This window comes from Gaeumannomyces tritici, assembly GCF_000145635.1.
Source record: "Gaeumannomyces tritici R3-111a-1 unplaced genomic scaffold supercont2.3, whole genome shotgun sequence".
NCBI classification, from domain to species: Eukaryota; Fungi; Ascomycota; class Sordariomycetes; order Magnaporthales; family Magnaporthaceae; genus Gaeumannomyces; species Gaeumannomyces tritici.
The window spans coordinates 6,642,046-6,650,598 of record NW_008804547.1 but is presented as its reverse complement, the minus strand read 5'-3'; the positions used below and the strand labels follow the sequence as shown (position 1 = coordinate 6,650,598).

General features: G+C 59.1%; 6 protein-coding genes across 6 annotated transcripts in view; 3 read left to right on the top strand and 3 right to left on the bottom strand.

Annotated features, from left to right (window-relative positions):
- Nucleotides 1-203, top strand: part of GGTG_07362 (hypothetical protein) — a gene marked incomplete at its 3' end in the record, with an annotated part of 2,850 nt that extends 2,647 nt beyond the window's left edge. The window contains exon 2 of the mRNA XM_009225186.1: nucleotides 192-203. Coding sequence (XP_009223450.1) covers nucleotides 192-203 — 12 coding nt within the window. The remainder of the gene's footprint in view (nucleotides 1-191) is intronic.
- On the bottom strand, nucleotides 105-2,056 carry GGTG_07361 (hypothetical protein). The gene has a single exon (XM_009225185.1). It carries the CDS (start codon nucleotides 1,806-1,808, stop codon nucleotides 225-227), a length of 1,584 nt encoding a protein of 527 aa, XP_009223449.1. The 5' UTR covers nucleotides 1,809-2,056; the 3' UTR covers nucleotides 105-224.
- Nucleotides 2,057-2,804: 748 nt separating this feature from the next.
- On the top strand, nucleotides 2,805-5,199 carry GGTG_07360 (hypothetical protein). Its single transcript, XM_009225184.1, has 5 exons — nucleotides 2,805-3,361; nucleotides 3,477-3,576; nucleotides 3,660-3,728; nucleotides 3,849-4,460; nucleotides 4,537-5,199. The coding sequence occupies exons 1-5, from the start codon at nucleotides 2,960-2,962 to the stop codon at nucleotides 4,989-4,991; spliced, it is 1,638 nt and encodes a 545-aa protein (XP_009223448.1). The 5' UTR covers nucleotides 2,805-2,959; the 3' UTR covers nucleotides 4,992-5,199.
- Nucleotides 5,200-5,244: 45 nt separating this feature from the next.
- Nucleotides 5,245-5,731, top strand: GGTG_07359 (hypothetical protein; the record flags this gene model as incomplete). The annotated part of the gene is made up of 1 exon (XM_009225183.1): nucleotides 5,245-5,731. The coding sequence occupies one exon, from the start codon at nucleotides 5,245-5,247 to the stop codon at nucleotides 5,437-5,439; it is 195 nt and encodes a 64-aa protein (XP_009223447.1). The 3' UTR covers nucleotides 5,440-5,731.
- Nucleotides 5,732-5,739: 8 nt separating this feature from the next.
- Nucleotides 5,740-6,707, bottom strand: GGTG_07358 (hypothetical protein; the record flags this gene model as incomplete). The annotated part of the gene is made up of 3 exons (XM_009225182.1): nucleotides 5,740-6,037; nucleotides 6,096-6,263; nucleotides 6,676-6,707. The coding sequence occupies 3 exons, from the start codon at nucleotides 6,705-6,707 to the stop codon at nucleotides 5,740-5,742; spliced, it is 498 nt and encodes a 165-aa protein (XP_009223446.1).
- Nucleotides 6,708-7,035: 328 nt separating this feature from the next.
- GGTG_07357 (AP-1 complex subunit mu-1) lies at nucleotides 7,036-8,512 on the bottom strand (the record flags this gene model as incomplete). Its single annotated transcript, XM_009225181.1, has 3 exons — nucleotides 7,036-7,116; nucleotides 7,181-8,401; nucleotides 8,474-8,512. The coding sequence occupies 3 exons, from the start codon at nucleotides 8,510-8,512 to the stop codon at nucleotides 7,036-7,038; spliced, it is 1,341 nt and encodes a 446-aa protein (XP_009223445.1).
- Between the last annotated feature and the right edge of the window lie 41 nt (nucleotides 8,513-8,553).

Here is an 8,553-nt window from a genome sequence, read left to right as displayed (position 1 = left end):
ATTCGATGGGGGTTTCTTTCCCTCCCCCCCCCCCCCCCCCCCCCACCGGGTTACATGTGGTGGTCTATCCCAGTTGTTGTTTGTGTTTTTCACTTTATCATGTTACGGAAATTGCGTCTGCTTGCACTTGTGTGGCATGGACATTATGGGTGGGGGGGTTAATAAGCAAGGAATCGTGTCGTTGTTCACAGTTTATTTCGTAGAACCTCTCAGCTTTTGCGTTTTTACAGCGGCTCCAGCGCGCCCTGGCCGCTAATCTTTTGCACCACGGCGTTGCGCACCAACAGCTTGCCCTCTTTCAGCTGCGAGTAGTCGACCCAGTTGCCGTGGATCTGCGACTTGATGTGCAGGGGCAGCTGCACGACGGCGATGGGGTGCTCAAAGTCGCGCGTATCGAGTATGACAATATCGTTGCGGTTCGCGGCCTTGCGTTCAACCAGCGTCATGACCCAGCCATCGCCCTCGGCCGCGTCCTCGCTCCGGGGGATAAAAATGGGCTCCTGCGCCAACGAGTCGGGCCCCGCGTAAAAGTAGCGGATCTCCCCCGTCGAATACCGATGCATGGCGACGCCGTCGAGCCCATGCGCGTACATGGGCCCGTCGCTGTCCCGGCCCGACTCGGGCTCGGTGGGGCCATCCTTGGGTACGGACACGTTGAGAAAGAGGACGTCGTTGGCGCGCGTGTGGAGGCGCTCGTCGACGCGCGGGAACTCGCATGCACGGTCGACGAGGACCTCTGGGTCCGGGAGCCGGGTGCCCGTGGGTCTTGTAAGGTCGATGGACCAGCGCGCAAAGTCGAGCTTCGTGTCGGGCGCGGGCACGCGGCCGTCCTCGGCGGGGAACCAGGGGAACACGTTATCGGAGGCGCGCGTCGTCTGGACGTAGATGGTCCCGCCGTCGGGGCTCTCCCACCCGCCGCCGGTGTGGCCCAGCATCGCGTTGTCCCAGTGGTACACGCGGCTCTTCTCGTCGGGAGCCCAGCCGGGCGGGCGGGGCGTCGAGGCGCGACGCGGGACGACGATGAAGGTGGCGCCCTTGGAGTAGTCGTAAGCCCAGTGGTGGCCGCCCTTCTTCATGCGTTCGATGTTGGCCTCGAAGGGCCAGAGGACAAGGACGAGCCAGTTGGGCGTGATGGCGCAGTCGTGGATCAGCGCGACCCAGGGCGACTTGATCCACTGCTCGTCGCGCTTAACACCGTCGTTATCGAGCGTATAAATGACGATGTCGTCCGACGCCAGGCCCGTAGCCTCATACCCGAACACGACCAGCTCGTTGGTATAGGGGTCTACTTTGGGGTGGGCCGTGAAGGTTTTTGCGCGGACCTGGCCGAAGGGGTTATACCGGAGCGTATCAAGCGTGTCGGGGTCGACCTCATACGGCAGCCCTCCCTCCTTGAGCGCGAGCAGGCGGCCCGCCCAGAGGACGACGTTGGTGTTGGCTGTTGAGTCGACGGCGGCGCGGACGCAAGGGTGGTAGGTGTAAGGATTGCGGTACAGGCCGAAAAGGTGCCTGTTGGCGGCGCGCTCGAGCAGGTAGCGCTCCGTCTCGACGTAGCGCATTTTAAAGTCGACGCGGCCGTCGCGGAAGCGGAAGGCCGAAACGGTGCCGTCGCCGTCAATGGGCACGTTCTGCGGGTGCGGCGGCACGAGCGGGTCCGTCATAACGCGGTAAAAGGTGCCGTCGATCTCCTTGGGGATCTCGCCGTACACGACCAAGTCCTGGACTTCGCCCTCGATGCGGCACGGCAGGGCGGACCCACAAAGGTCGTACGCCAGGGGCCAGCGCGATTTGAGGTTTTCGAACTCCATTTCTGCTTGCTTTCTTTTTTGTATTCTTTTTTAGTTGTTTTTCTTTGCAGCTGATCGGGGAAGGTGAGTGAATGAACTGTTTACGGCCGTCAACAGCAACGCGAAGCCCCTTTATATAGATAACTTCGGTTATATAAAGCCAAACAGATTAAACCTTTTCATTACGACTAAAATGTTTAAGGCCAGCTCGGTGACGGGATCTTATTTCCGTCCGGCGTTAGGCACATAGCATAGACCCTAAAACGCGGCCTTTTTCGGGGAGTTGCTAGAGTCCGCCTGCAACCTGGGGCCTGCGGGGATCAGCAGCGGGGCCGTGTGCGGGATCAGCAGCGGGGCCGTGTGCGGGGTCGGCAGCGGGGCAGGGCCAAGGGTGCAAAGCGCGACATTCCACAAATAACCTCGGAGAAGCGTACCCGGCTAACCGAAGGACTATTCAATAGGACATCGTGGATTTAGTCCCTTTCCAAAAGATGAAAAAGCCCATGCGGCCTCCTCCTACTAAACCAAAGAGTGTTATGGCACGGCAGGCCCTATTGGGGGCGGTTACGTGACGACCGTTGGCCCGTGCACCACTTGGGGCACCGTGATTCTTTCCTGTTCTACAACCCTGTGGGCATATCGCGGCCTTGTCTCTGCCCAATACGGAAATCGTGATACCAGCCCCAATGCGATTGCGGTCTCTCCCTAGCCCACGAGCGACGACATCGTTAAACAGTGGCAGAATCAGGCGGAGCGTAAGCGACCAGCGGTCGGGGTCCCGGACTTTGGGAGCGTTCGGTCGCGCCCGCATCAAGGACCCGTTCCGTCGCCAAACCCCGAAAGCCGAAAAGGAGGTGGATATCAACCCGTCTCAGTTAGTAGGCTTAGAGCGCGAGTACGCCACGTTTCTAGGTTAAGCTTTAGGCCTGCGTTTCGGATAAAACACGATATGTGTACCTCGGGGTCCACGGCCTCCGAAAGCTTATTGGCTACAGGCGTTGGGATTCGAGCGAAAGCTTCCTACCTTCGTCGCTTGCTGTCGCTTGAGCTCGCCTGGGTCCAATTTTAAAAGGGTTAAAAACCTTCATCCCGCTGTCTTTTACGATCCGAAATTTTGAGCTGTGTTTAAAGCGAATAATTAAACGAAGCAAATCAAGACGAGAGCGCACGTTATGAAAGCGACCATGGCAAGCTTTGTCGGGGGCGGCGCAGCATGGCTGCAGGCCCCGTTGCTGGGCGGCCAGGCATTCCAGTTCGACCGCTCGACTATCGCGCTAGCCCTAATCGCCCTCGTCCTCGTGCCCGTCCTCGTGAGCTCGCGCCTCGGCGGCGGCGGCGGCGGCAAGGAAACCAAGGTCCCCATCGCGAACCCGCCAGGCCCCTTCGAGACGTGGGCCCAAAAGAAGCTCGAATCGGCGCACAAGGGCATGGAGATCCTGCGCCAGGCACGGACTCGGTTCGGGAACAAGCCCTACAAGATGATGACGCAGAGCGGGCCCGTTATAGTCCTGCCGCGGGAACTCGCCTCCGAAATACGGAACAACCCGAACCTAAGCTTCACCAGATTCGTGGAGGTGCGTTTTAATTACACGAGGGTGGATTTGCTCTGCCCATTCTCTCCCTCGCGCCCTTGATTCTCGTTCCGATTGGTATCCAGCGATTGGTTTAACACGACGTGGTGTGTACCAGGACTTTCCGACCCAGGACGCCTTCACCCCATTACACTTAATGGACCACCCTTCGGAACTCATCATGCTGGTTATCAAGAAGCACCTGACTAAGCGGTTAAGTACGGTGGCATCCGAGGCGTGCCTTTTGCAAGCATTATGTGAACCCTGTGGTGGTGAAGCTGACCGAGTTGCGTTTCTCCAGATACGGTTACGAAGCCGCTTGCACAGGAGGCCACGTTTGTGCTCGACCTCCTAATGGGAAACAAATCTGGTAGGAAAATAGAGGGGGAAAATCGCAATGCACAAAATCGTCCCCCTGCTATAACTCATTATTCCCAACAAGTTTCTCTTCTATGTGGCTTTAGCTGGTTAACTATCGAGAACTGAGCAGATTGGACCGAGGCGAACGCCACGACCCTCGCGCTCGACATCGTGACCCGGCTTTCGAACCGCATTTTCCTGGGGCCCGAGATGTGCCGCAACGAGGAGTGGCTGGACGTTAGCAAGAACTTCACCGCCTTGTTTACCCAGGCTGTCCAGCGGTTGAGCCCGCTGCCCCGGATGATCCAGAATATCGTTTACCTTTTCGACCCTAAGTGCCAGGACCTCAGGTCGCAGCGTAACCGCGGCCGCAGGATTATGCGGGGCCTGGTCGAGCAGCGCCGCCGGAGGCAGGCCGAGTGCCGGGCCAAGGGCCTGCCGCCGCCCACGTACAACGACTCGGTACAATGGCTCCAAATCGAGGCCGGCGTAACAGGCGTTACCAACTACGACCATTGCGACTTCCAGCTGCTCCTGTCCTTCCTCGCAATCCATACGACGAGCGACCTCCTGAGCCAGACCATGATTTACCTCGCGAAATACCCCGAAAGCATCGAGGAGCTGAGGCAGGAGATTCTCGAGGTGCTGCCGGTGGAGGGGTGGAATAAGACGTCGCTGCAGAAGCTCAAGCTGCTCGACAGCGCCGTTAAGGAGGCCCAGCGTTTCAAGCCACTTTTCACACGTAAGCTGCTGCCGCTTCCGCCTCCTCCTGTCCCTGTCGAACATTACCGAACTAACAATATTACAAAATAATTTAGTCGGCCTGATCCGCAAACCAACCGAAGATACCGTCCTCCCCAACGGCCTCGTCGTCCGCAAGGGGATCCGGCTGGTGATGGACACGGAGCACCTGATGGACCCGGAGCTGTACCCAGAGCCGGAGAAATTCAACATCCACCGGTTCGCCGACATGCGGCGGGAGCCCGGCGGCGAGTTCCGGGCGCCCCTGGCATCCGTGACGGCTGACAACCTGTCCTTCGGCCTGGGGAAACACGCCTGCCCCGGCCGCTTCTTCGCCGCAAACGAGATCAAGCTGGCTCTTTGCCACATGCTGCTCAAGTACGACTGGCGGTTGGCCGAGGGCACCTCGCTGGAGCCGTATTATTTCGGCACGCTGAACTCGGTCGACCCCATTTCGCGGCTGCTTTTTAAGCGAAGGAAGGAGGAAATCGACCTGGACGCGCTCGCCGTGGACGACGACGTGGAGGAGTGAAGCGGGCTCGTGCGTGGCAAAACGCCAGGCTTTAATTGTAAGCGAGCGAAGAGTTGGGCCTGCATACCTAGCGACGGATAAAACGGATATCGTCACTCGTTTGCGTTCTTTCCAGTTACTTGGCAAATGTATCTGTTGTAATATTGCAACAAACTGCTGTTACTCGTTATATAGTAAGTTTATTACAACGGCAAGCTTTCCAATTTCCTGAAGCTCGTTAGCTGGCGGCGTCGGCGGGAGGAGCGCTAAAGCCATGTCCCCGACCTCTAGTGAAGGAGCGGCCGGGGCTCTTGCCCGACGCAACCGTCAATTGGCCACGATGCTAGACACGACTGTCACGGAGCTCAAGAAATTGGCGGCGCAGACAGCGCAGGCGGAGTCGCTTGCCGACGAGACAGCCAGGATAGCGCACAGGAACGCCATCGAGACGGCGGCGGCACGTGTGTAATTTGTGCAGGTCTATCTGAAGGACGGCCACCCTGCTGCTTCCTAACGAAGAGCCGAGTCGGCTGCCAAGCGTTTCGACGATGACAACGCCAGCGGTCGGCAGGGGGAGACCCCCGGCAACGGTGGCACTTGACACAACGCATGTGGTGGCCAGCACCGCGGCGGTCCACGACACGGTCAGAGACGACTTGGGGTTGCCGAAAGATTCGCAGCGCGGGAGCCTGCTGAACACCCCGGTCGTGATTGGCTCTCCTGACCCGAACTCTCTGCTTGAAAAGCCGGAGCCTCAGGACCAAAACAGTCAGCACGCTGATCGGATGGAAACAGACGAGGTTGGGCCTGTCGGGAAAACACCAGCAGGCGCCGCCCCAGCAGCGGACCCAGCAGCCGTGGCAGTTGCCGAATTAGCGACCCGCCAGGCCCCGCAAGGACCGGCCAGCGGCCGGCGGCGCCAATCCCCACCCACTCCACAATCGCCCGGTCGTCCTTTTCGTGGATGCTCGAACTTGAAGTATGTAGCACCTCCTTCGGCAGTGGCAGCTGCGACGGCAGCAGCGATAGCGTCCTCGGCCTCGGCCACGCCGTCGTCAGCCTCGCGCCTGCCGATCGTCGCGTACAAGCCCCTTCAGCGCCTCCTCGTCGGCTCCTCCCTCGCACCGCAAGCGGCTGTCGGCCCACGGGGGCACCGGTAGCAGCACCGCAGTTAGCAGGGAGCGGAACGCGTTCCTGTCCGGCGAGGTGTTACCTTTTGACGACGAGCCTGAGTGGCTGCGGCGAGCCCCCACAACGGACGAGATCTTTGGCCTGGAGCCGCTGAAGAGGGCGCTTCCTCGGGCTTCCAGTCCTTGAATTAGGCGGGCAAAAAATACGAATACTGTAATGGCGGGCCTGCAGTGCTTTGCTTCTTGGATTACGGTTCACTTTATGTGGTTTGTCTAGGGCTGGAGGTTGGTTGCTGGGGTGAGCTCCGGCGCATTATTGCCCGATCCCCGGCATGGCCAGGGGCGCGATTTGCCTTCGCTGTCGGATGAGGTCGCGCCGATAAGTTTCTCGCTTTTCGCAAAGGGACGCCATCAAGCACTTAGAGTAAGTGAGTGAGTATATTTAACGTTAGTAAGTCGGTATCTACCAGTACCTGCCTCCCAGGGGGTATATAACGTGCTAGCGCCACCTAAGCTAAAACACTAGGCTACATGTTGCTATCCTGCGGCTAGCAGAATTAAACCCGAAGGCACACCGAGGTCGGGCCGCGTTCTGGCGCTCCTTCATAATCCGCCAATCAACGCTCGCCCACAGAACACAAACTGGCCTTGATCTCAGTCAACAGTGTCCAAGACTCGGAGGAGTCCGGCCCATCATGACATTTCCGTAGACATCGGCTAATGTCATGAAGCAGAGAGTGATATGTCCACATGCAACACGTCACGCAAGTCAGGTAGCAAAATCCCTCCCTGTTTCCGATGCTGAACGCCCCGACTTTTACGTGTCCCAAAATGTATATCATGAAATAGCCCGCTCCTGATCAGTACACCTTTGCCATGTGCATAATCCCCGCCGCATTGACCCTTGCCGCTCGTCATCCCTACGGCCCTACTCCTCAAACCGCGTCTGGCAGCCTGACGGCAATATCGCCAGACTGCGTAATGTAACGGACCCAGGGGAGAGATGGATATTGCAGCTGCGGGTGGGTCAGTTAGCAATTCAAGTCAAATACAGACACATGCAAAGACGGAAGAACGCACCTTTGGTTCTGTGATCTTCAGGTACCTGACCTGGATGCCGCTCGTGGTAAAGTAGGGAATCTCAAACTTGACCTGGATGGGCCTCTTGGCGCCCTTGTTGCCAACGCCACCCATGCTGCCGCCGAAGCCGCCTGTCATGCCGCCGCCGTGCTCGTCGTCGCCTCTGACGCTCGGCAAACCCAGCTCGGCGCGCATCAGGAACTCCTTGGAGCCGCCAAACTGCTTGATCTTCCAGACGATGGCACTCTGCTCCGGGGCGTAGTGTACGCTCCCGACGTTTGTGCGGAACCGGGGCGTGTCGGCGTCGTCGGGCACGGGCACGATGATCTCGACGTTGTTGGCCGTGGACCGGCGCTTGAACTGGGCGCGGGCCTTGAGCATGTACTCGATGCGCGAGCCGCTGTGCGATTCGACCACGCACTCGACCCAGATCAGCGGCTTGACCTGCGTGTTGAGCCGGTAGCTCATCAGCTCGAACTCTCCGTCGGGCGGGATGAAGCTGATGGTACGGTCGTTCTCGAAGCGCGACAGGCGCACGCACTGGTGGAATTTCACGTCCTCCATCTCGATGGCCTTGCCGCGCGTCGTGCGGCCCGTCGTCTCGAACATGACCTTGTCGTTGAGCCCCAGGCGCAGCTCGGGCATGCCCGAGAGGTAGCACTTCATCTTGATGGCGCCCAGGATCTCGGACCGCAGCACGTTGCCGTTGGCGGACACGAGCAGGTTGAGCGACTCGACCACGTCCAAAAACACCTCGTTCTTGCGGTACCGAATACCTTCGGACCGCCAGCTGACGGCGTTGGTGACGGCGATGGGCGGGCGCGCCTGGATCTCGAGCTTGTGGGACTCCTGCGTGATGTACTCCTGCAGGATCTTGGACTCGGTCGTTTGCGGGTAGCCAAAGTCCATCATCTCGTCCAGCAGCTCGTAGATGATGACAAAGTTGTCCCGTATCGACTCCTCCTCCAGCGCCTTAAAGTACTCGGTAAAGACCTCGACGATCTTGTGCAGAAACAGCAGGATCTCGGCCGCGTTGGTGTTGCGTTTGGTCAGCGCCAACAGGTACAGGTTGTTGTGCCGGATGTAGAGGTAGTTGATGCCCTCGTGTGAGAAGCACGGCGGGACCGCCGACGACTCTTCTTCGGCTTCGCTGAGAAGGATGGGGAACTTTTCGACTGCCGACATGGGGATGTCTCCGCGGTAGTTCCTGGCAAGGAGGGTCTTTCGGCCAAGTCAGCAGCTGGGCGGCAAGCACACGCAGAGGCGGCGGGTTTTGAGCTAGTATAAACCAACCTTGCCCTTAAGGTCGAGGAAGAATATTGCCGACGCCATCGTTGTGGTTGCTGTGGCTGTCTGGCTCGGGCCGCCCTGGC